Consider the following 26,872-nt stretch of genomic DNA (forward strand, 5'->3'; position numbering starts at 1 on the left):
TTTTAACGTAATCCATTACATACAAACTACAGAACCACCAAAGAGCCGAACAGACTTTTTGCCTTAATTACAACACAGATTAAACACGAAACTAACAAACAATTTTCCGTGATTTTAGATTGATTTCATTGCGAAATAAATATGATAAATATATATCGCAAAAATTCCAACTGTTTATTCTGCTATGAACGTGGTGACATTGTTTAGAGTTTTGCGAGAGAAAATTTTAAATAATCGCCTCTATTCTACATACCGATCGGAGCCGGATCTGATCAGAAATTGCGCTTCGATAGGAATACATCCAGGGTGTCGATTATCCGGTGAAAATAAAATTCCCTGACTTTTCCAGGTGTATTTCGAAAAAATCCAGTTGCAAAATATCTCGCTAATTTCTCTTTTCAAAGTGTTTATTAGACTAAATTGGTTGTTAACTCTTTAATTACTATTTCTTAATGAATTCATTTGTCTTTATCAATTCAAATGCATCTTTTTTGCGACGATGAAGTGAGCAACGCAGCTTCGTTCTATTATTTGAATCCAGATCTTATATTTTTATTCGATCTACTTTTAATAACGTCGGGTTTATGATTCTATGGACTCTGTGCTCCCCTGGGTGCTTCCAGTCGAGTATCAAACATATGACTGATTTGTTGGACTAAATCAAGATTTTGATGCTGAAATGGTCTATCCTCCGAAAACGAATTAATCGTAGGTTTTCACTAGTGATCGACATCAGAATAAAAATTAAAGTCCGGGTTCCGGCACAAATGGGTTAAATGCCGTAGCTTATTTTCAAAGGCTGATTTTGGTTCAGTTTGATTCGTTCTCGTTTCGGTTACAGTCTGATTTCGGTCCGGAAGTCTGGAATTATCTAGATGCAAAATTTCTTTGTATTAAAAGTTGGACTTTTCTAAATGTCATCTCCCATGACCCAATGAATAGTTGTTCTCGAAGCGTAGAATAGTGTTGTAAGAATCTTGCTACATTGGCCGTAGAGAAAACAGAAAAAGTATTGTCTCAACAATAGTGATGCACAGATTAAAAATATGTCAACATCCACTAGCCTAGCATGGACTTTTATGTCACTTTCCATGCAAAATAAACTAATTAAGCACAAAAGTTGTCCCAAAAACTTTTGTGCTAAATATCCGATCAATATCGAAGAATCCAATAAATATTGAAATATTGATAATGATCAATTAGGTGGTGAGCGGTGAGCCCTTACGAAAATCGATCAAATCTGTCCAACCGTTGATGAGAAGCGTGGTCTGGTAAAGAGCGGGTTAGTCGCACATTCATGAAATTCGAAACTCGATTTCGAAACTCTGTGAAATTTGTACGCAACAGATTGGTTGCACGTGAGTCAAACTCAAAATAACGTGCCATCTTTCATTTCATTTGTGCATTTGTGATGGCAATGAATAACAATGTGCCAGCTACTTGAAATAAATGCTATCCTTGCCAAGCCATAGCTTTTTCGGTATATTTTCTTCACCTGTTAAAAATCCCTGACTTCAAATGAAATTCCCTGACATTCCCTGACTTATCCAGGTTGAAACGAATTTCCCTGACATTTCCAGGTTTTCCCTGATTTTCCAGGTAATCGACACCCTGTACATCGTATATGCTATAACACACGTCGATCGGAACGAGCCCGATCGGAATGCAGGCGAATGTATTGAACTTTTTGTGTGTGTAATGGCGACTAATGGGTACAACTTTCGGAAAACGTTAGCATGCCTTTGGCAACTATTCACGTCATATTGTCACGTTGATATTTCCAGCCTTAATTGTTGTTGTAGAACTTCCAAGTATGCGTGAGCGGAGTTCCCAAAAGCAAATAAACATTGTCGAAAAGTGTACCCACTAGCCGCCATTAACCGTGCAACTATCCTATATTCTGTATTCCGTATAACACATATAACACATACATACGTTGTATTTAGATCGAAGTCAAATTTCTCATCGGATCCGGGCAGGATTGGTATGTAGAATAGAGGCGATTAATTCTGTATTCCGGCGGATTGGTTCTCTTCGAACGAAAGTGGATGATCTTTTCCATTTCGCCAGTAACATCAAATGGGCAAGACAGCTCGTTCGAAATAAGTTCTACGAAATTAAGATCTGCCGGACCCAAGCGTGTCCCGTTGCGCACGGTTCCGCCCGCCATACTTCGTTTATCTTCGTACCTATTTATCTTCTCTAAACCAATTTTCTTTGCTTCACGTCTGGTGTACTGATCTTCCACCGCCTCAAATCGTCAACAAAAGCATCCACATCGTCAACAAAACAGATAAAACAACTGAATTTATCGAATTCGTGCCCCGAATTTTGATAGCTGCTCTTCTTATAACACCTTCAGGCCTAATGTTGAACAGCAGGCAGGAAAGATCATCACCTTGTCGAAGTCGCCCGCGGAATTCGAATGGGTGTGACAATCCAGCCGAGATTCTCACCATCGTAGCCATGATAAGTCCAGTAATCTTACTCGGAAAGCCGTTTTCGTCCGGAATTTACCATAACTCTTGTCGGTTTGCACAATCATATGCGGTTTTGAAATCAATGAACAGATTGCGTGGGGACTTGGAATTCGCGGCACTTCTGAATTGGTGAAAATTTGGTCCGTATAGTAGACCGACCCTCCATCTGTATCGTATGCTGCCCTGAAATCCTCGAAAATATGATGCGTCGGCACGTTTAACTCCGGAAATTCCCGGAGGACTTGTCAGAGAGTGAAAATTTAATCCGTAGCATCATGTGCTCTAATAAAGCACGGTTGATACCGTTGATACTACTCTAGGAAATCTCTTGCTATTGGGTAAAGGCGACCTAACGAGATCTGGGAGAGCACCTTGTAGGCCGCTTTGATTAGCGGTAATGACAGAAATTTACCCACTTCTACGGTAGTTCCTTCCCGTCTTAAATCCATGAAATTATCCAGTGAAGTGCCGTTGCCAGTGCTTCCTATACCATTTTTGTCTAGTTCTGCCAGGAGTCGATTCTATCTGGCTGCTCTATTAGTGTGTATTCTTTACAATATTGGTTCGGCTTCTCAGCTTGTGCGTGTTGTTCAAGTTCTTGACGACTTCTGTCCTCCTTCCGACGCTCCCCTCAGGATTCGTCCGCCAGGACCTATTTTTGACTCATCTTTTGTTATATACAAGGGTAACAATCGACGATACGTCTATTGCCTGCGGGGAATTGACTAAGCACGCAATTTCTGAGATCGTCAACTAGTCGTAAGCTTCAGGTTAATTTTGCAGTAGAGTTATGATAATCAAACAATCGGCTCTTTTCAGGGCCACCACCTAGTAAGTGAGGAATGAATTGAATTTTCTTCTGCTATAAACTCAGTCGGTTTACATTTTGGAAATGTTCTCTCGTGGTAAACCGAAGAAAATTTATTTCGCTAAGGGTCAGTAAAAAGCGTGGATAGAAAATGGTCGTTTGTTGGTTATTAATATTAATAAACCAACCGAGTGAATACTCAACGTGACGTGACTAAATAAATTGTTTTTCGGCACCAAATCTTTAGAAAGCTGTTGTATTACTGTGTGTTTCCAGTGAGTAGTTTATTAATAATTGGTTGCGTAAACAAGTGTCGATTTTTCCTATGCAAAAGCACACAGACGATACTGGTTTTATGGCTTAAAACATTTAATTTAAACTTTTCGTTTTGCTCGATAAGCACAATTTCATTACGGGTCATTCCACTTCAGAGAAGTGTAATGGCTCTTTCGAGGCCTTAAATTGAATTTAAGCACTCGGTTGCCTGCTGACATATTTTTTTTTTATAATCTACGGTACGGAAAAAGAAAACAAACACTGCGTCTATCTCAATTATATTGAGAAATAGATTATTATCAAAGAAACGTTACACGAGCCTGCCGGTCGCAGCTTAGCTGCAACAGGTGGCCGGGGTGGGATCCAGTCCTGAGCTCTTGGTGATCAACAACCGCGTGAACTCTTCGGCCACCGTTGGATGAATTCCAACGGTGTTCTTGAGGATTTTCATCGTGAGCCCGGATTTGAGGGCGGCAGCGAAACCCTGAATCACCTCACCGGCCGCCGGTCCGAGGAAATGAAGTCCCACGACCTTCTGGTCACCCTCCAGCAGAGCAACGGCTTTCAGATAACAATATCGTACACTACGCTGAGGAACGAAAAACTCCGTCGGTTTGTAGTAGGCATGATACACTTCGACTTTTTCCTTGCCGAATTGCTCTTCGGCCGCTTCCTCGCTCATTCCCACGCATCCATATTCGAGAGGAGAAAATACAGTAGTGGCAACGTCTGCGTAGTCCATGACGTCGGTTTGGTTGTTGAAGAGACGACGAGCCAGCAGTCGTCCGGCGTGAATAGCCACCGGTGTCAGTTCTGGTCTTTTGTACAGCACATCACCGACGGCGAACACGTTGTCTACGTTAGTTTTTTCTAAACTATCGACATCGAGCTTGTCGGATTTTCCGCCCTCAGCCGTCACAACTCCAGCCTGATCCAGTTTTAAGTCCAAAGTGCAAGCAGTGCGACCAATAGCAAACAGTACCGTATCAAATACATCGGATCCTTCCGTGCCGTCATCCGAGGCATATTGTACAAGCAAGCGTCCGTCGGCTTGCTTTTCGACTGATTTGGGTTGCGTTTTATGTAGAAATTTGATGCCCTTCTCTACCATTGCATCGCCAACCATAGTGGCCATCTGTTGGTCGAAGCCTCGCAACAGAATCGAACGTACCATCACGGTGGCATCATAGCCCAGTCCTTTCAAAAAGCCTGCGCACTCCAATCCGATATAACCTGCACCGACGACCAGTGTTTTGCCCGGCTCCTGCGGCAAGCTAAATATATCGTCGCTAGTAATACCGTGCTCCATCGCTCCGGGAATCTCCGGATACCGGGGACGACCGCCAGTAGCAATAACCACATACTTGGTGCTCAACACCCGTTCGGTTTGATTTTTCATCACCGCAACTACGTTGTGGGCATCCTTGAAATATCCGAAACCATTCACGTACTCCACTTTCTTATCGCGCAAATCGACTCGCGTCACCCAGTTGACGGACTTGATGTGGTTCTGTACCGATTCCGTCAGTGTAGCCCAGTCATGCTTGACCGTTTCCGGTTGGGCGAACTTCCACCCGTAAGGTTGCGAGTCCTACGGAAAAAATACACATCAGTTAATTACAGTTATTCTGAAATAATTTTATGAGTCGTTCCTTACGTGAATGGCTTCACCGAGCAGTGCCGCCTGGTGCATCAGCTTTTTCGGAATGCAGCCCACATTCACGCACGTTCCACCGAGGCCCCATTTGGTACCGCGAGGCGACGGTTTAACAAAGTCCAGCACAGCTACTTTCGCTCCGAACTGTATGGCCTCCTTGGCGCAGGCCAACCCACCGGAACCACCGCCAATCACCACCAGATCGTAGTCGAAATTTTCTTCTGGAAAAAGAAAACAAAAGGAAACAGTGGTATTAAATTATAGAAGGTAACATAATTTTATTAGCTTGGCAACGTTAGAGGACGACTAAATTAGTACCTATTGGCAAGCCATTTCCGGTTGCTGTTTTGGCAGTCGGTAAGCACGTGTTGGAAAGGGTAAGCAGTATATGTTGGAATGTTATCAAAGAATTCATTGAATTCTGACTTGGCAACAGTTTCCTCTCGATAGGAAGTTTTCAAAATGAATATCAGGCTTAAAGTTTTTGTTTTGTTAACTTAAAATACATAATTCTCATTACATTTTCGCTAAAAAATGATTGATTGTTTTTAAAAGGATTAACAAAAATGTTTCTTTGGTTTGTACTCTTTGAAGTCGGTGCTACCGGTAGTAGCACCAGTCAGCAGATAGCGCTTCACTTACTCGCTAGCAACCTGGTGTGTGTGGCGATAAATCTTGTCACGGGCACATTTATAAGGTTTCCAAATCGCCGAGTCACAAGAAGTGTCATTATTCTGCTTCTGTTTGAAATTAATTCCCCTTCTCTGCTGGTGTCATCCAAAGAGTTGTTACGAAATTCAGTAAATTATCACTTTCACAGATTGTTACGGAATCTTCTAGTAGAAACACGGTATTATCTTAACCAATTAAAGTCGCAAACTGCGGGAACGACCGAATTTTAACAACAGTTTTCTCGTCTGATGAAGAGTTGCGAAAACAATTGAACGACTGGACTGCTTCCACTCACTACAAACCGAGACTGCGAGAAGAGCTGTGAGGAATTGCGCTTGTATGTGTTTTATATATAATCTCCCATCTCAAAATACTTCACATTTAAAGCGCTAGCTGATAGTAGTGGTTAAAAAACATAAAAACCGGCAGGATGTGCCAAGTTTTGATGTTTCTGCTGAAGATCTATAGAAATTTAAATTACAAAAATACATGGATTGTATTGAATATGAAACATACTTATCCCTATCCGGTTTATTTTATGTGCTTACTTTTCTATGAATATTGTCATCTCGTCACTAGCTGAAGATAATGCAAGTGGAGCATGACTTGCACAAATTGATACTTATGTAAAATTCATGAAGTCATACAAGTGAGTGATAAATATAAGGTAACTGAACCGATGTTCACCAACACATTTTAATTTCCAATTAAAGTTTTTAAAGTTCCTCAGTTGATTCTAATAATATTGGCAACGATCGATTGAAAATCTATTATGACACAGTGGATTGTATGTTTCTCAAACAAACTTTTAAATAATTCAAAAATTTCAATTTGTTTAATCTAAAAATCTGTAGATGTAGCCGTAGTTATAAGTTTTATGGAAGCCAAGCTCATGGAAACCCAGCGGTGCCACTGCTAAGCGATTTAAAGCCAGCCATTCTTTATCAGCGTTACCAATCCTAGTAAAATTGAACATGAATTTTGTTCACAATCGCTCGCAGACATAAAAGAGCAAGTGTGCTTGTTTGGTCGTTGAAAAGACAGTTTCCAGAGAAGGAAGCCTTGTTCGCTTTTTGAAAACTCAATTTCATGCAAATCTACAATTTCATGCAAATCTATCCTACAAACCAAATTTCGATACGCTGCCATTCGCAGTTTGTCCACTATTGATCGAGCCGTATCGAATGAAGTGAAAGTTTCAAGACGAAATTTTTGCGGCATATGTCTTGGGTATGAAATAGGGAAGGTAACTAAGGAATAGCGCCCAACATGGATCCACTCATCCCAAGCCCATACCTACCCAGCGCCTCAACGTGGCTTTACCTGGAAATACTTCCATTTGTATACCTGAGTATGGCCAAGATAGGGGGTGCGGGGTCGTGTGATTTTCAGTTCCTAACTTTACAACTGTAGTTTTGGGCAACTATTGTACCACAAAACTTTATTTTCAAGTGTTATATTATTTACACGAATATATTTGTTAGACTAATCTATTGTTAGAGAGCGAAATAAGACGCTATATCTTTGGCCAATTGCAGCCAGGCTTCTGGTCTAAACGCTATTAGTTCTTCCGGAGGGTCCGGAGTATCACTTAACCAGATTCTCCCATCGACTTTAAATAAATCATTATCTGTATAAGCATTTGGTACGGGAGGTCATGCTTCCTACCTTCCCTTAATTTCAAGGAGTTTAATGAAATTAGGTATTTCTGTATTCTGATTCAAGTAATCGTCATTTTCCAGGAAACGTTCAAGAATTCACTGTGTAAATGTGAGATTAGACTAGATTAGAGAACCTTTTGCGGTAGATGACTCAATTCACAAAAAAAACGGAGTAAATACAAACGCTAGCGCAATAAAATTAAGTTTATCACGTCACTCGCCTCCCAGAATAAGCTCCTCGATTTCCGTTTTAGGAGACAAATTGCTCTACATTCGTAGTCATACGTCAAAGCTGTGCCGGACATAAGGATGAACTTGCCAGATGTGGCCCTAACTCTTCATTTACTATCATAGCCCCACGGTATTTTATATATCCAATTTAAAACTGGCAACGAGTTATAGCTCTAGTTAAGTTATAGCTCACTAGGCTGTTTAACCAACAGATTAAAAATCTCATCGCTCTCTCATGCTGCTGTCTCCCGGGTACCTCAGCTTTAGAGTTGAACAATGGAGCTGTTGCAACTAGTAATGTGGAAGTGGAAGATAACCACTCCAGGATTACGAACAAAGACTTACAAAAAAAATCCAAATTCAAGACTTAAGACCTTGTAATATCGAAGATTTCTACTAAAAATTAAATTTTAACCCTCAATTGATCAACCGAAAGCTCGACGCAATCTAATCAACCGGCCACAGCACACTGGTACACCTTTTTTGGTGCACATTAGTTTTGAGCAGGAAAACTTGGTTTCAGGTTTATGGAACCTTTGCAAATTTCTTAAAATTAAAAGACAGCGGAATTCAAATTTTGATTAATCCCCTTAAAAGTGTAATAAAAAATCAGAGGGTTTGTGTACAAGACACGACCGCATATTAAGATGACGCAGGACTACGTAAGTCGCTTTGTAGTAATAGTAGCATGTATTCATGCTTGTGACCATTGGATTCTTGATGTATACATGCTACATGCAACATATATACATGTTACATGCGCTGTATGTAACATTTATCAAAGTAGTAACATTGCATACGTTCAATTCTCAAGATTGTGCATTTGAAAACAATTGAACAAAATCAAGAACACAACTATTGCTTTCCTGCTACCTTACTGATATTAAAAATTGTTTTTATTACCCATGGTTCCCCACGTTGAAGGGATCTTACCAATTCAATCCTATTTTATCAACAGCACATCTTTTCAATACACTTCTAATGAAACGGTAAGCATGTGTATTTACGGGAAACTAGCAGTCATTGACTTTTCGTCGGAAAGCCCAATTTCGGAAGGTTTTCGGCCCAAAAGCGGGATTGTGTTTATAAAAATGTATACTGCGTGTACTGCATTCTTCTTGCCAATCTGAACACAGCGAATATATTTTCATAAACCGAATTTTTGTTTCAAACAAAAAAACTGCTTTTGAAATTGGCAGAATCGATGACTAATTTCACCTTCATACAGAGTCGTATTATAACCGAACACTACAGCTGTATCACATTTTTCTAACAAAGATATCAAATTCGCCGAGGTTTAATCGTCTCGCAGTAAAGAATTTGCGATTTGTTGGGACAACGAACTTGTGTCATTTTTTCTGGCACACTTCCCTAACACAGACATCAAATTGGACTAGGTTAAATCGCGTTCGTAAGAAATCTGTTGGCACGAAGGGGCTTTGTCACTCTTTCTGGCGTACTGGCAAGGACATCAAAGGTCACTTGTTTTGGCTTACTTCCCAAGCACAGATATCAAATTGGTATAGCTTTAGATCATCGCAAAGAATCTTCCAACCAATCATGAAGCGAGAATTCTGGTAAAACATAGGTTTATTATTTTCAATTTTTCAATAGTTCAACATCAAGAATCCATACTTTTATTCATTTGGGTCAATTCTTAGAAGATTTTCCGATCGATTGGTGTAAGAATATTGAAAATCGATGGGAAAACCGCTGAGCTATTAGCGCTTAAAACCTTTCATTTTTCGTGACGCTCGCATTTTTCGATTTTTTGGAATGACACCCTATCTCAAAACTTGCCGTAAGACGTAGTCCTACGTCAAAAAATTGTTTTTCTTCCGTTTCAATATAACACATTGATGTGATCTGCAAAGTTTTATAGCATATTATTACAAGAAATTTTGCTGAAGATAGTAACCTTCTATCTCTTCAGGAAAGATAGAAATATCCTATTCCTCATATATGAAAAATCGTTAAAATCAGTTTTAGTATTTTAGCTGTTTTTGTGGTTGTTAGATGACTTTCTTGTTTTAAAAAGTTGTACAAATAGTAAAAATACAAAACATTGCTGAATACAATATACCTCTATCTTTACTTGTTTAGGAACTGTAGAACTTTCAAAATAAAAATACTCTAGTTTTTACCCCAAATTACTCGCAAAAGGCATCATTTTATTCAAAAACTCTCCCGGGGGAATCAGAATAGTTTCATGCAAACTGAAGTTTTATAAATCATGTTAAACAAAATTTATAAGCTAATAAAATCGTGATAAAATCGGGGGAAAACCAAATCGGAACATTATTGTATTGTATCCATACCAAGCGTGTTGGGTTGCTAGATTCGAGAGTACAAGTTTGTTCCTGAAGATTCATTGTACAAGCTCTTTTTGCTGCTAAGATTATCATTTCGGAAGCCGATTGCTCGTAGTCGACAATAAGGACAAAATGAGCTAATCCGTGCCATTGCCAATGCATTCAATCTCGCGTAGGATAAGGCATCTAGTTGTTCATCCTTGTGCTATAGTTATCGCATTACTGCTGAAATATTAAAATGAATAAATATAACAGTAAAAAATACCGTTACAGAGACTTATTTAATGAATATTTCTGCAGCCTGGTGAGAAAACTAACAGAGTTGAAAAACTAGATCCCTTACCCTACAGCATTTTTGATTTTAGCGTTACATTGCATGTTTTTATAAGACGGTCGTGATTCTGTGTTTGATTTTTTCATCAAGCCATATTATCAGATGAATTTCTATAAAATAAAACAAAGGGTCAATAATTCAAATAAAAATATTTCACACAAAAAAACGAACTCGATTATCTGGAGTGAAAAAAGTGGAATTCGAATAATCGAGTCCGGCTACAGACGGTATAAAACGGACGAACTCGCAGAGTGTGGCAAAAAACACCAATCGAGATGCAGAGTCGGGCCTCAAAACGAGGCAAGTAAACAGACTGATTCGTCGTTATATTTCGATAGATAGGTGAAGACTAAGTTTTAAAATCCACCTAAAATTTTGATATTTTAGCCATTGCCATCAACATATAGCAGTTACCCTCAATATACTATATGTATATCCGTAAAAAATTTACATTAAATTTTGTAGTAGAAACAATGCGTTTACAGCACTTTTTATTTCGGATCAGGGTTGATTTGCTCTTTTTACTTCGTTTTTGCTCTTTTGATTACAGCACAGCTCCTCAGCCAAACAGAATTCGAAAAAGTGATTTATAGGACAAGTGCAGAGTTACTTATTATCTACAATATTATTAAAGGAAGTAAAGTTTAATTTTTTTTTATTTATATCGTTACAGAGCTGCAATGCCCTTGGTAGCAAAAAAAGTGCTCTTTTGGCTACCAGCGTGGTATCAGCCCCATATATATATGGCTATATGGCGCTGATATAAAAGAGAAAACTATACTTTCTTTAACAATATTGTAGATAATAATCAACTCTACAATTGGTCTATGCATCACTGTTTCGAATTTTGTTTGACTGGGACGCTGCAGTCAAAAATAAAGTTATAAGAGCAAATCAAGTCTGTTGCGAATATTGAAACTTATGGTAAATTTATTGTAAGTGATTCAAATTCCAATTTTATTCATATTTTTGTTTCTTATTTTATGCAATAGAATTGGCCATATTTCATCACAAATTTACTGCCTTTTTTAGAAGAGAGTCTCTCATTGTCACGTACGTCTAAATGAAAAAGTACCTGAGAAATATGCCTCGTAATTCGCAAACGTTCACAGTACACACCATGCGATTTATGCAAGTTTTTGGTGATCACCCAAGTGATCGATTTAATTCTGACTGGTTGCCGAAACTATTTGAAAAAAGCATTTAAAAAAGTGTTGCCAAATAAGGCAGTTTTCTCTCTCCACATATGTACTGTTATAAACGTTATAAACCATCTATAAGTCCAACATATAAATATGCTGAGTCACCAACTTCTACACACTACACAGATAAGCATAATTTAATATCTTTTTATTTATCTGCCTAAAAATAAGGACGAATTATTAAAAAAATTTGTCACTTCTTTTGCTGACGTCACCGTGGATTACCCAATAAGGAACCGTATGGTAAAATTACTTAAAGGCCCAAACACAATGCATACGGATTTTACTACGTTGCGGATATTTGACAGAAAACCCATGGAAAAACTGGGCCTTAAGATTGCTCTGGATTCTAGTAGCCCTAATAAGATTAAGATAAAATCGAGAATTTAATTTCGGGAAAACTCATTTAACAAATAATCTTTCAGTGTATAAAATTAAGTCGGCTGCGTGGCCGGTTGGCATTGGCAACGAACCGAACATTAATTAAAAAAATCAGAGGGGTTGTGTATAAGACACGACCGCATATTCAACGTAGGACTACGCAAAGTTAATGTAAAGGTGCGTTTAGAATGGGCAATTTTGGCTACGTTGGGAATGCGATATGTTGTTAGTTTTTGCTCAATGTTGCTTCTGTCGCCACCTGCACATTTGTGGTACGTCGCCACAATTACTTGGAAACATCAGCAACTGTTAGGAACAATTGCATGCCACTAGTTTCCAATCTAGACACACCTTACTAAAAATACTCATGAGAAAATTGATTGCTAATGGAAATCATAATACTCTTCATTGACAGTTATGATGGTGCTGAAGAACCATATTGAAAGTTTAAAATTGACTGAAATGATTGGATTGGCTACTTTGTGCTGTAGAGAAAAGCGAAGTGTTAGCATTACATTACATTACATTACATTACGTATTGCAGAACTTCGCATCGTGTAAATTATAAGCAATCTGGCACATGCTAAACCGTTATTTAGAGCAGCGTGGGGTCGAAATCAGACATCATGATAATGCTGATAATTTAAGTTTTCTGTTTGACGCTGTGAATTAAAGTAATATATGGTATAATCATAAATGACATTCTTTTCCTTACATCTGATTTCCAGTGGCAACATTATTGAGTTGATGTCGCTTGTCCGAATATTTCAACTGGATTGTTTAGGGAAGAAATCACATTGTCTCTGGTTAAGATAATGGTGAATTAACACTACAGAGTAACAATTATTAAAAAAATTGATTTGGCTAATCAGAAACTTACTAGCCGTTAAAATCAGGTACATGGTGTAAATTCTAGAAGTTCAGTACCTAAAGTAACCAATTTGTGGTTTACCAGGCGCCTAAGTTCCGTCCGTAATTCCTGGATTCTCGGTGATGCAGTTCCCTTGGCATGGTAAAACTTAAATATGCCTCTGTTATTCGTCAAGTACAATCCTTCAATCGATGTAACTCTTGACATTTCCACGTACACCAACTACTGTTCCTGTCCCTTGCCATACTCGTACGAGATTTTAGAAAATGTGCCGCCTTGACTCTTGTGTACAGTAAGAGCATTCGCACCTACTAAAGGAAATTGTATACGTTTGCACTTAATGCTACTACTTAGCTTAATATTTGCAGATCGCTTTTCAATCGGGCTAAAGAACGTCATGCTTAGAGTACACAGCGGGCCTCGATTTGACCTTTCCAATGTAGACGTTTTCAAATTTGAGCAATGATAATAAAGCACAGGTTGCGAATATTTCACATATTAATATTTTGAACCTACATTTATTTTTTATAATATTCTATCCGGCAAGTTGAAAGCATGAAATGGTATATCCATAAACAAGCCGAAAATGTTTGATGACTGATCCCGTACCCTACATTTTTACATCTTTTCGGCTTCTATAGGACTCACCTGTTACGTTAGGCGATACGCTGGCCTCTACGTGCGCCGGAGCGATCACCTCACGCAACACTTCAACGTTGGAGGGACCAGCTATTTCGTGCGATGCACCATCTAACGATGTATTGCCCACTTCAGAATACATTGAATCACTACGATTTCCTTTTCTTCTCAAATGGTAGAATTTACAGTGCTCTGCCACCGTCAACGCTGGCGTCTTGCTGGTCCAGTTAATAATGCCTGCTCACGGACTCGCTTGCGGTATTTACGCATATATTTTGCTTGAAGCAATTGAGACATTGTAGAATCAGATGCACAAAATCACTCACTTCTCACTTAAATTGATTATATGTTATTAATAACAATTTCATATGGTAACTATGGCGACGATTGAACGGATACTGTAGGGAATTTGGAAAAATTGTTCAACTTTACGTGGAAATTCCAGAAGTTATATACAAAATACAATCTTCTAATAAAAACTATACAAAAGGCTGATATTTTGTGATTCGAATGGTATGGTACCATAAAAATATATTCAGAATTGGCTGAGCTATAAGCGTTCAAAATCTATCACTTTGTCGTGTCGCGGTCGTTTTTGCTTCTCCAACGTGCCACCCTATTAAAGTAAGACGTAGTCCTACGTCAAAAAAATTCCTTTAAAACGAAAGAATAGTTTTTCTTTGGCAATTAACGCAAATCCATATTGATTAAGTTGGAAATAGGATGACAAGTATAAAACTTTTTGATTTAAGAAAATACATTTTTTGAAATTCTTTTTTGTACGATTATCAGGACCATTACCCTGCTTTTCATTTTGTCGAGCTATCAAACATCAAACTTGCTTAGCGGTGATGAAGTAATTTGCGGTTTCGTCACTAACCAGAATGACATTAGCTGAGGATCGGTTATGTAGGAGTGAGAGGGGAGCGAAGAGTGGAGGAGAGGATCCGGGAGTTTGATATTTGATGTTTTTGATACTATTCCTACTGCAAACAGCCTCAGCGAGGGCCTCAGCTAATGTCAAAAAATCCTTATATGTGTGCGTGGTGGAATACTTCATAGTGGTAGTAATACAAGAGATTTATACCTAGGAATGTAGTAGTGTCCTCTTAAAAAAGACAGATACATTGATTGAACTCTACGAGTAAACGAGTGCGACAGTAACGATTCAATTACACTCTCCGCGTTTTGTTACACCTTTGAGGCTAGCTAGGCGACAATCGGAGATTATAGTGTCTCCAGCTCTACTAATTGTTTCGGAGTATCTCGCCATTAGTGATCGATCACCCCTTCCAATTCCAAGTAACTACAAACCCTCATAGTGTTACGTCATCAGAGACACCCCCGTCCGGCCGTAGCGTTGAGAAGTGGTTTTTATTTTTGTTAACACTTTCCCAGTTCAGTTCAGTTGCCTAGCAAGGGAAAAAAAGCAACACAGACAGAACAATGAACTCGATTTTGATCACCGGCTGTAACCGTGGACTGGGACTTGGATTGGTGCAAAGTTTCCTTAAACTTCCGTCCCCGCCGAGGCATATAATTGCGACATGCCGCAACATTCAGCAAGCCGAGGTATGAAGCATATAGTATAAGAGGAAACGGCACCGTCATTATCTTCCATGAATCATACCGACATTAAAAGAATGTGGAACACTCGAGAATCATCGGGCACATGTTCGGTTCACATTGTCCATCCATCACCATCACCATCACCAGCCATGGACGATAATTATACACAATTTAGAGGTAGCATTCACTTACGATTAATAGGCGCCATGTTTCAACTCGTTTCGTATTTCGCGTTTACGATAGTCGGAAAGCTCGAGCACACTAATTTGCACAATTTTCTTCACGTGAAAATTTAGTACGGTTTGTTTACGAAGTGCACAAAACCTCAACACAAATTGATTTTAAAACGCTAACCAGCTGTAACACGGATTGTAACTAGTTTTTCTCATGCACTACCGGTGACGTTTTAGGAAAGACTGACTGAGCACTGAGATCGATTCGATGAGTGCGAGAAGCGCGTCTTGACTTGACAGTTTTGCAGTGAACAAATTGCTGGGAAATAAATACCGTTGGTTTTATATCTATACATGATGCATCACACACACATTAGTTTAGTATCAACAACATAACACACCTGAGTAGCACCACACATGCAACAAATAATCTATGCGCTTCGTAATACTGTTGTAAGGTTCAGTGGTGATACATTATTCGATCTAATTCGATGTGTAGTGCGCAACTTGCCTCGTTCTTATAAGGTCGTACCTATATGGGAATTTTTCAAAAAATATCATCCAGTTGAAATTGAACGTTGACGACTAAAATGTAACATTACCCTGAAATTTTAATCGCTTTTCCAAAATTATTGTTCTATGATTCTTGGTTCCGCTACAATCCGGTGCTGCGGGACAACATGAGCAATAATTTTTACTTTTAAAGTTTTACCACAGACAGTGGTTTTACTATAAGAATCAGTTCCTATTAGCCCAAAATTTTTGCTGTATAACTATATAGAAATGGTTTATCTTTAATCAGGTATTTTCCCATTCTATTTGATGAAGAATGTAGATTATAACGAACAAGCACGAAAATTAAAATTTTTCATGACTTCGAGCATATAGTTTTGCCCCAGATGTCTATTTCGAATGTATATTTTGTCAGAAATACAGTGATAACTAAATAACCACTAAATAACCGACAACCTCTAAACAACTAGATAATCTATTAATTAGGTAACTACGCAAATACCTGTTGTAACGGTCGCCCCTAAGTACTGCTTGTCAGAGTACTTCAAACTTTTACGTTGATAGCGTAAATTACTTGTACAGCAAAGAAATACCATTGCAAACTGTTAACCTTGCGCACCGTCAAAATTTGAATTTGATCATTGGTTTTCTTTTTCAGGAGCTTAATTCACTGGCACAGCAGCATTCGAACCTGCACGTTCTGCAAATCGGTAATACACACTGAAAGAGCTGAAACGGAAATTAGAAAAAAACCCGCCGTACTTATTGTATTCGTTGCCTCAATTGCAGATTTGAAGGATATCGAAAAGTATGACCAATTGGCACAGCAGGTGCAATCGATTGTCGCCGATAACGGTCTGAACGTGTTGCTGAACAATGCTGGCATATCGCCGAAATCAACACGGCTTGGTTTCGTCAAGAGTGACGATCTGGTGGAAACGTTCGTGACCAACACTGTGGCGCCTATTATGCTAACGAAGGTAAAAGCAATCAAGCCTACGCTTATCTATTCGTTAAACCAGCACAAACTGGACGCTAACTCGTTATCTACTTTGTTTATCTGTATACCATCAGGCACTTGTTCCTCTGCTGAAGAAGGCCGCCGAAGTGAATGAGTCGCAACCCGTTGGACCGCAGAGGGCTTGCATCGTTAATATGAGCTCCATTCTTGGTTCGATCGGAGCCAACACCGACGGAGGATTGTACGCCTATCGGACGTCCAAGTCGGCACTGAATGCGGCCACCAAATCGATGAGTATTGATTTGAAACCGAACCAAATTATGGCTGTCGCGCTGCATCCGGGCTGGGTGCGAACCGATATGGGTGGTTCGAAGGCCCCACTGTCGGTGGAGCAGAGTTGTGGAACGATGGTGCAAACCATACTGCAACTGAACGAAAGTCATAGCGGCAAATTTGTACAGTATGATGGAAAGGAGCTGATGTGGTAATCAGGGCAGATACTAACGTGACGGAATGTGCATTAATAAAAACAGAAATTGATTCATTAACAACTTATTTACTGCTTTTTTAAGTAGCATCTTCAATTTAAGAGGAATTCGATTTCAAAAAGTTTGATTCTTAAGAAAAAAATCAAACCAAGCGATCTGGATTTTTATTTTTGTCCATAAAAGAAAAACTTCCGTCCAACCGAAGCAACACATTGGATTTCGACAGGTTGTTAGCGCGATCAACTTCACTATCGGATACCGTTGGACAGAGACGCATCCATTCCTCGCACTTGAGCACACTAAGTAGATGCCACGTGCGCTGCACGATGGCCTTGCGGCGAGAAGGCAGAAACCAAGGAGCCTGGGAATAAAATAGCCAGAGCTGGGCGTTAACACGTGTTTTTTGAAAGACCGCTTGAGCCTATATACGTATATCTGCGATTACTAGATTGATTTAAAATTAGTCTTCTGACGTATACCATATTCGAAATAATTTTTTTTTATTTTCACCCACAATTTGTCTTAATAATTAGTGCAATATTATAGGCATTTAAAATACATTTATAAATGTAAGAAGCGGTGTTTTTTCCTACGCACTGATTAGTTTCACTCATTCAACTTGTTATGCTCTCTTCCAAGTGTAGGAAAATCCGTGACGTCCGGAGTTTGGTACAACGTTAAATATGTCGTCACTGCTGTTCTGGAGATAGTTTCAAATCGTACAGCTTGACGGCGCCAGTTTGGCGAAGGTGACCCGTGATTTGCGGTATAAATTAAAAAAAATATGTAAATTGGTAAGCTTCGCTGCCGTCTCCCTGGTCACTTTAAAAGTACACTCAAGTCGCTTTTTACGTGAATTACGTGAAGGATACTTCCCGCGTAAATCAAAACCGCGTAAATTCCGAAAATCGCGTAAAAACAACCGCGTAAATTCCGAAAATCGCGTAAAAAAACCACGTAAATTCCTAAATTCGCGTAAAAAAACCGTGTAAATTCCGAAAATCGCGTAAAAAACCGCGTAAATTCCTAAATTCGCGTAAAAACCGCGTAAAAAGCGACTTCAGTGTACTACTATTTTTCAACGTTAACTGTTGTATGCTCATTAGGAGGTAAGTGACTATCCGATAGTTTTAACTTGTGCACACGCATGGCTGATAAACGGTAATGCGTACCATCGGTGCCTTGTGCACTGGGCATAAAATAGACCCCATTGTGGTTCACAGCCTCTTACCTAGCAACTCCTACCTCTACCTCCTCGTGGTACCAGCCGGGATACGAGCAACCTCGGTGGAGATAGGGTAACCAACCCCGGGGAAAACCAAGGTCGTATGCTGACAGGGGAGGAGGGCTTCTTCGAGCTACGTTGGCCCTCCGGCGATACTGTGGGGTTGGTTGCGGGCTTTGCAAGCCTGAACCACTAAAAAAAACCAAAGCAATGGACTCCGTAAGTAATAATAATAACTCTAATCGGAACAATCGGCAAAGACCCAGGCGACGAAAACGGACTAACGATTGGAAATTAGGAACATGGAACTGTCGGTCTCTAAATTTCCTCGGAAGTACTCACGTGCTTTCTAAAGAAGTGAAAAGCCGCAAGTTCGACATCGTAGCACTGCAGGAGGTATGCTGGAAAGGAACGATGGTACGTACGTATAGAGATGGTCATACCATCTACCAGAGCTGCGACAATACACACGAGCTGGGCACAGCTTTTATAGTGATGGGCGAGATGCAGAAGCGGGTGATCGGGTGGTGGCCGATCAACCCCCGAATGTGCAGATTAAGAATTAAGGGCCCAAGACATGATGTCAAAACTATCATCGAGGACTGTAATGCTCAGGTTGGTCAGGAGGAATTCAAACCGGTGATTGGACGGTTCAGCGCCCACCCGCAAACGAACGAAAACGGCCTAAGGCTTGTCGACTTCGCCGCCTCCAAGAACATGGCCATATGTAGTACCTTCTTCCAGCATAACCTCTACCATCGGTACACCTGGAGATCACCCAACCAGACAGAATCACAAATCGACCACGTTCTGATAGATGGTCGGCACTTTTCAGACATTATCGACGTCAGAACCTATCCGGGCGCTAACATTGATTCGGATCACTACCTAGTGATGGTAAGGATACGTCAAAAACTATCTGTTGTGAACAACATACGATACCGCCGCCCGCCACGGTATAATTTAGCGCGACTGAAGCAACCGGAGGTCGCCGAAAACTACGCGTTATCTCTCGAAACCGCGCTGCCGGAAGAGGGTGAGCTGAATGAAGCCCCTCTTGAGGATTGTTGGAATGCCGTGAAAACAGCCATTAACAGCGTAGCGGAGAACGTCCTAGGCAGTGTGGCACCGAATCGACGTAACGAATGGTTTGACGAGGAATGCCAGCAGATATTGGCTGAGAAGAACGCAGCGCGGGTACAAATGCTGCGTAGAGCCACCCGTCAGAATGTGGAGCGATACAAACAGAAGCGGAGGCAGCAAACCCGACTCTTCAAGGAGAAGAAGCGCCACCAAGAGGAGAAAGAATGCGAAGAACTCGAACAGCTGTACCGCTTTCACGACACACGGAAGTTCTATCAGAGACTCAACGGATCTCGCAAAGGCTTCGTGCCGCGGGCCGAAATGTGCAGAGATAAAGAAGGAGGGAGCTTGACTGACGACCGTGCGGTGATCGAAAGGTGGAAGCAGCACTACGATGAACACCTGAATGGCATGCAGGCGGAAGACCATGATAGCGGAGGAAGGGACCACATTGGTGCAGCAAGCGACGAAGTTGTGCCATCCCCATCGATAAGGGAAGTTAAAAAAGCCATCCAGCGGCTGAAGAACAACAAAGCAGCGGGAAAGGATGGCATTGGAGCGGAACTTATTAAAATGGGCCCGGACAAGTTGGCCGGCTGTCTGCATCAACTGATTGTCAAGATTTGGGATACGGAACGACTACCGGAGGAGTGGAAAGACGGGGTTATCTGCCCTATCTACAAGAAAGGTGATAAGCTGGATTGTGAGAACTACCGAGCAATCACTATCCTGAATGCCGCCTACAAAGTGCTGTCCCAAGTCCTCTTTCATCGACTATCGCCAATAGCCAATAGATTTGTGGGAAGTTACCAGGCCGGCTTCATGGAGGGTCGGTCTACAACGGACCAAATCTTCACCCTGCGGCAGATCCTCCAGAAGTGCCGCGAATTCCGAGTCCCCACGCACCACCTGTTCATCGATTTGAAAACCGCATATGATAGCGTAAACCGACAAGAGCTATGGAAAATTTTGGACGAAAACGGCTTTCCGGGTAAGCTTACTAGACTTATCATGGCTACGATGGATGGGATCCAGTGCTGTGTGAGAATCTCGGGTGGATTGTCGGACCCATTCGAATCTCGCAGGGGACTTCGACAAGGAGATGGTCTTTCCTGCCTGCTATTCAACATTGCGCTTGAAGGTGTTATAAGGCGAGCGGCGATCGAAATGCGGGGCACGATTTTCAATAAATCCAGTCAATTTATCTGCTTTGCTGATGATGTCGGCATGACATTTGAGGCGGTGGAAGATCAGAACACCATACTGAAACGCGAAGCAGAGAAGATTGGATTGAAGATAAATACGTCTAAAACGAAGTATATGCTGGCGGGCGGGACCGAGCGCGACAGGGCTCGCTTGGGCAGTACCGTGGTAATCGACGGGGATGAGTTCGAGGTAGTCGACGAGTTCGTATACCTTGGCTCACTGGCAACAGAGGACAACAATACCAGCCGTGAGATTAAAAGACGTATTATCAGCGGAAGTCGGGCCTACTACGGACTCCACAAACACTTGCGGTCGAACTATTTGAGCCCCCGTACAAAGTGCACACTGTACAAAATACGCTCATATGCTAATTAGACCGGTTGTCCTCTACGGGCACGAAACGTGGACACTGCTAGAAGAGGACCTACGAGCACTCGGAGTTTTCGAACGGCGGGTGCTAAGAACCATTTTTGGCGGAGTGCAAGAGAACGGTGTATGGAGGCGAAGAATGAACCACGAGCTCGCGCGTCTCTACGGCGAACCAAGTATTCAGAAAGTGGTTAAAGCTGGACGGATACGTTGGGCAGGACATGTTGCTAGAATGCCGGACAAAAATGCTAGAATGCAGGACAAAAGTCCTGCAAAAATGGTTTTCGCATCAAATCCGGTAGGAACAAGACGAAGAGGGGCACAGCGAGCGAGGTGGCAAGACCAGGTGGAGCGAGATCTGGCGAGCACTGGGTGCCCGCGGAACTGGAGATCAGTTGCCATGGACCGAAACAGATGGAGAAATTATACTGCGCAGGCCTTGTCATAAGACGTTAGGCCAATTAATTAATCAATCAACTTGTGCACAATAAGTACTTGCAAATCGGGCAGACCAGCAATCAGGGATTGCAGCAGATCAAGCAGAACCTGTTGCTCACCTTTTCATTTCTTGATATGCTGACATCAGCTTTGTATCCCAACTTAAGGTAGCGAACTTTGGGAAACATGCGCTGCATAGATTCGCCGTCATATAATGCAAAAGATTTGAGCTCGGTTGTAGTTGAGCATTCTTGGAATGAATCAAAGTGTTCTCTTTTCAGAGTCACTCGCAAATCCTCCAGTGACTTGTTTTTAACTATTAGCGATAGATAATGGTGGTATACGGTTTCAAACTTGCGCATATTCGGAGTAACTCGTCTAAAATTGTGGCTTGATTGATGTTTGACTACTAAATTGTAAAGGGGGGCATCCTAGGAGTTGGAGAATCGTCAGCGTCGATGTTAGTGTTACTCCTAGGATACTTGCCAAAGCGAAAAGCTTGGAAGACCCCTTCACCGGCACTAGACTCAGGGCCTGGACGTCTTGGATGACAGGAGTGAGAGAATTGCGATCGACTTTCGGTAACTGCTGCAGACATGACTGAGCTAGGGGCGGATAAGGGGCTTCCATGATGCGTTGTTATTGGCGTCCCGGACCGGATGACCGTTGTTTTGAAGACACCCCCACGTGTGTTGCAGAATAAAAATAGTCGACTCGCTTTAGTCAGAATCAACCGGTGCAACTTCTGGGTCAGTAGGTCAGACAACCCCAAGTGGTTTTATAGCACAGACAAACAGACGAGACACTCGCGATAATTCCATCGTCCAACCAAAAACCACTCATTTTTCAAAAAAGCATGTTTCGCAACATGGCCACACCGCGGCGCGCGAGTGTTGCTTTGAGTTTTCAGTATAAAACCATTCAAATGTACAAAACCCTACAGCATAAAACCCTGCAAATGCAAGCTACTCCGCAACATGCATAACAGAGGGTGCTAGTGTGCAAGCAAAATGTGCAGGACGATGGTTTTTAAAGGATTTTCTTCTAAGTGTCATGTCAGTTCGTCAGTGATCAGACGTTCAGATGTTTGAAACATTATAAAAACACTGCTTGTCGTCGTAGACGACCGAAACTACCATGCTCGCCTATGATACCTGTGGTGAATGCTGAAGCATCAACTTTAGTAGGCCTTGTATTTGCTACCGCAGAAACAAATCAATCTTCTCTTAGTAACGAGCTAGTCCAGTTCGAAGTTAATTTGTTCCTGTGCCAATTTTGTTAGTAATAAGTTTCATCAACTACCACAATACCTAACACTGCTTAAAGAGGACACAGATGAAATTGCTTCTCCATCTCCTATACCTTGAGTGAAATCCGAGCCATTCTCTGCCGCATGAAAAATAATAAGACTCCCGGCGTCGACAATCTTTATGCTGAGTATTTCAAATACAAAGCAACGAAAAGACCATCAAAGAGTTGCATTTACTGATTGTAAAAGTGTGGACCGAAAACAAATTGCCCGAGGAGTGGAAACATTCCATCATTGTGCCGATGGCATGAGTATATTTAAGGTGAAATTAGTCGTCATCGATTCTGCAAATTTCAAAAATACTTTTTTTTTTGTTTGAAAGAAAAATTTTGTTCATGAAAATATATTCGCTGCGTTCAGATTGGCAAGAAGAATGCAGTGAATACATTTCTATAAACCGAACCCCGCTTTTGGGCCTAAAAATTGTTACAAAATTGGGCTTTACCACGTAAAGTTAATGACTGCTAGTTTCCCGTTGCAATTTGCAATGCATACGGGCCAAGCTTGCTGCGTTGTTTAACGCAGCATGCAAAGCGCAACATTATACCTGTTGCATGGCTGCGTACGTGTAGTTGCTTATCAATCTGTTGTGTTGCTGGCCGGTTTTGGGTTTTTGTTATTGCATGAACAGTAAAGAATAACATGCAGTGCGCCGCAGAAGAATACCAAAGTTTTCTTAGTACTGGAATCAAAGAATTGTTACTGATAGAAAAGGACAATTGCCGCGAACTATGTCTTAGCTTTAGTGTAGATGGTGAAACGATAAACTGGTTAAAAGTGGAGGAGTTTTTCGAAGGAGACATTGGTAGGTGATAACGAATAATCAATAGCGAAATCCTTTCCATCGAAACATTTAACAGTGCCACTAGATGACAGCTTTTTGTAGGGGATTATAGGTTACGGATGACTGTTTCAGACATCTTAATGAAAAACGACAATAATTTTATTCATCCAACAGTGGGACACAATCAACCTCTCCCGTACGAGTACTGCCGATCCTTGACACCGAAGTTAAATCACCTGCTAAAGTGCCTTCCCGCGGCTGCTTATTCAGCGGAAAACCTTGCCTGGACCAACCGAGTGGATTTGCTCGCGTTGGTCGAGCCCAGTTCAACGGAACAAGTGCTGAGCAACGTGCTGCTCCTGACGTCGATCACCGAGTACGCGTTGGGCAATGTGTTTCAAACTACCACTGGCAGTACACCTCCCCATTTACTCCGTGATCTGCTGATGACCGACGCGTTAGCCGATGTGTTTGGTGAAACGCCACTATTTCTACTGCGACTACTTGTGGGAACACCGGAAGGCATTAATCTACGAAATCTCGTATGGCATGGCTTCCCTCGAAAGGAGGAAATCTGTCCGCTATACGCTAACGTTCTGCTTCTGCTCCTAGTTGCCAATGGAGAAACAATAAGACGGAAAAAAGTCCGTATCACACATCGGACCGCTCCGGAAAACTTGGGACAGCTTGTTCAGCGTATGAGCCTAGGTGAGCTAGATGAATCCCTGTTCGAAACAATTTTGAATGAGAAAAATTTAGTATGCCCCAATTTGGCTTCAAATTGGCAGGAAGTTCTAGACTTCTATAGAACTGGTCGTTTTTATCAGTGCGTTTGTTTCGCACTTCCCTTGTTAGAGATGTGCCTGAGAAAACTTTATGGAGTTTTGTACAAAGTTGATTATCGAGCTAGGATTGATGAGTATTATATAATAATGGATACCGTTTTTAGCCAACTCGATTTGTTCGGTGCTCGAAGCAAAATTTTCGAATATTTTTCTACCCCTCTGTTGGAACTTATGTATGATCTCTTAACGGCTGTCAATGGGCCTCGGCTTCGAGATAAACTTAGCCACGGGGAAGTCGAATTGAGACAAATAAACCGTAGTATAGCCAACGTAACTTTAACTTGTGCATATCTGCTGTTGACAGCAGATAAAACTTTCAGTTACAGAAGCATCTTTCATCCAAACTCGATTTGCCAAAGCAAAATATCGGAATGTGAAGAGGCGGTTGGACGAATCAGTACGATTACTGTTCCAATGAATTTAGCCGAAACGGATTTGAATCCCGTGGAAGACATTCCCTTTCTACCAAACGGCGGTGCTCAAGTTAAGGTTGTTATATTTTTTCGTCCTTCAAAAGAAGAAGAAATTGTAGGAATTTTAACGCGAATATGCACAGTATTGAAGGTGGCTTCGGAGAATCTATGTGAATCACTGACCGTTCGCTTAACGGCACTTGAAAACCGACAACTTCGGTCCAGGGCGAGGAACACGCTGGAAAACATGCTGCGCATGTACCCGACAGTGCTACGAGGGCTTGATTTTGTGTTGAGGTTGATTAAGTGGATTTTTCACTGTCTCATGAATTCCGACGAGCTTGCTAATGACTTGAAAATCGTACGGTAAGTGCCTATAAAATAATTAATATCGGATTTCTCAGGTTTTCTACCCTTCGTCTCTGTTTCCGCAAGAAAAAACTAGCTGTTTACTCTATTCTATGGGTTTCTTTAATATCTGCCATACTTTTCCACTTTGCAGATTTTTGAAGTTTATTCTAAAATATACGGAAAATGCAGCTAGCAATCTACACATGAAGAGCAACACATGGCAGCCCCTGTACGAGACGACAAAACGCGAGCTGTTTGTTAAGAGTAGACAAAATCTAGCTGATGATATCAAAATTTTCGTTTTTAAAGTTTAAATATGACTGTGAAAGCATTTCGTTTGTTAGATTAAATAATATTATTACAAGTACATGTTTTTGTCTCGCCAGACAACTGGTCATGAAGTCTAAAACGCTAAGATCATGAAATTCCTCAAATCTAGAGAACAGTCTGTCTACCGTTGCTTTGCTCGTACCATCGTAAAAGGGCTGATCCCCCTTAGAAAACGTAGACCTATAGATCCTATTTTTGAAATATGTAGAATATCTAAAAACTAATTGCAAACACTGTTATCATCCTTACAGCAAGTTTGTACAAATCAATCATTTTTTTTCTCACACATCAGATGATCGCTCTCGCGCTACCGAACAACGGAAATTAATGATGGATAACTTACGAACAATAGGGTTTTTTTCTTGTCTTGTGATTGCACACCAGGGAGTGCTCCGGTTTAGTCGCTTTTCAATCGCTTTGGTGCACTGTCGGAGCCCTGAGAGTTCGAATCCTCCGAGAAGGGCATGTTTGAGACGAACTCTGTCGCTCCCTGGGAATCACTCACAAGCGAAAAACCTAAAAATAATGACCAGTTTATCCATAAATCCTGTACAAATTAAAGTTTAAAAAAACTTACATGTGTTGGAATCTTCCGTGGTCAAAGCGAAATTCGAGTTCGAGTTAGAGTCAGTTCCAGGTTTTCTGCTATTTTCCTTATTCTCACTACTGTTGCTGTTACTGTTACTGTTGACCGTAGCTGCATTGCTGACCGATGTGCTTAAACCATTGCTTGCGTTAACGGCACCTACCCCGGAGGCATTCTTCAGCAGGCCCTTTTTGTTTTCCTTGCTGGATATCGGAACCCACTTGAAGATCTTCATCGACGTCTCGCCGATGGTTACCCACTTTTTCTCCCAACGGCGGACGCGGTCCATCGAGAGCATAAACTTTTTGACGTCATCTTTCTTGCTGGCACGGGTTTCGGCACGGACACTGCGGGACATGTTCGGGAATGGTTTATCCTTCGCGGAGACACCCACCATAACACGAAATGCGACACCACACGAAACGTCCCGACACCGGAGTGAACAGGGGGCAAGCAGTGCCCCTTTTAAGCAGACTGCGTGAAAAATCGATGACCAGCTCGGTTGGGCCTTCCTCGGTTGCAAATGTACACTTTTTCTTAACACAAAGGCTTAAACAAATCGCAAATCAAACACTTCACCGCTGTGAAGCAAACTCCTGAGCAGTTTATTTTGTTTTTATTTCACAGTTCAGCCTGCCCGAAAAATGCACTATGTGAAAATGGACTCCACAAGGCGTCTGTCATGCATGAAGCCAGTGATTCCAG

The 26,872-nt window shown here is 41.2% G+C and overlaps 4 protein-coding genes across 6 annotated transcripts; 2 read left to right on the forward strand and 2 right to left on the reverse strand.

Moving 5' to 3' along the window:
* Positions 1-3,556: 3,556 nt before the first annotated feature.
* LOC128733003 (thioredoxin reductase 1, mitochondrial-like) lies at positions 3,557-15,512 on the reverse strand. Of its 3 annotated transcripts, none has more exons than XM_053826526.1 (3): positions 15,286-15,512; positions 5,222-5,442; positions 3,557-5,155 (listed from the first exon to the last, which is right to left on the reverse strand). In XM_053826526.1, the coding sequence occupies exons 1-3, from the start codon at positions 15,299-15,301 to the stop codon at positions 3,899-3,901; spliced, it is 1,494 nt and encodes a 497-aa protein (XP_053682501.1). In that variant the 5' UTR covers positions 15,302-15,512; the 3' UTR covers positions 3,557-3,898. The 3 variants fall into 3 exon arrangements, with proteins under 3 accessions (XP_053682501.1, XP_053682500.1, XP_053682499.1); XM_053826525.1 differs by lacking the exon at positions 15,286-15,512 and adding an exon at positions 5,864-6,159; XM_053826524.1 differs by lacking the exon at positions 15,286-15,512 and adding an exon at positions 5,540-5,698.
* On the forward strand, positions 14,709-17,277 carry LOC128733004 (C-factor). Its single transcript, XM_053826527.1, has 4 exons — positions 14,709-15,096; positions 16,438-16,489; positions 16,569-16,759; positions 16,854-17,277. Exons 1-4 carry the CDS (start codon positions 14,971-14,973, stop codon positions 17,226-17,228), a joined length of 744 nt encoding a protein of 247 aa, XP_053682502.1. The 5' UTR covers positions 14,709-14,970; the 3' UTR covers positions 17,229-17,277.
* A 6,223-nt stretch (positions 17,278-23,500) lies between these two features.
* LOC128746324 (endoplasmic reticulum membrane-associated RNA degradation protein-like) lies at positions 23,501-25,609 on the forward strand. The gene is made up of 3 exons (XM_053843374.1): positions 23,501-23,663; positions 23,817-25,266; positions 25,403-25,609. The coding sequence occupies exons 1-3, from the start codon at positions 23,501-23,503 to the stop codon at positions 25,563-25,565; spliced, it is 1,776 nt and encodes a 591-aa protein (XP_053699349.1). The 3' UTR covers positions 25,566-25,609.
* On the reverse strand, positions 25,359-26,822 carry LOC128738349 (B-cell CLL/lymphoma 7 protein family member B-B). Its single transcript, XM_053833405.1, has 2 exons — positions 26,159-26,822; positions 25,359-26,097 (listed from the first exon to the last, which is right to left on the reverse strand). Exons 1-2 carry the CDS (start codon positions 26,562-26,564, stop codon positions 25,979-25,981), a joined length of 525 nt encoding a protein of 174 aa, XP_053689380.1. The 5' UTR covers positions 26,565-26,822; the 3' UTR covers positions 25,359-25,978.
* Between the last annotated feature and the right edge of the window lie 50 nt (positions 26,823-26,872).

This window comes from Sabethes cyaneus, chromosome 1, assembly GCF_943734655.1.
Source record: "Sabethes cyaneus chromosome 1, idSabCyanKW18_F2, whole genome shotgun sequence".
NCBI lineage: Eukaryota > Metazoa > Arthropoda > Insecta > Diptera > Culicidae > Sabethes > Sabethes cyaneus.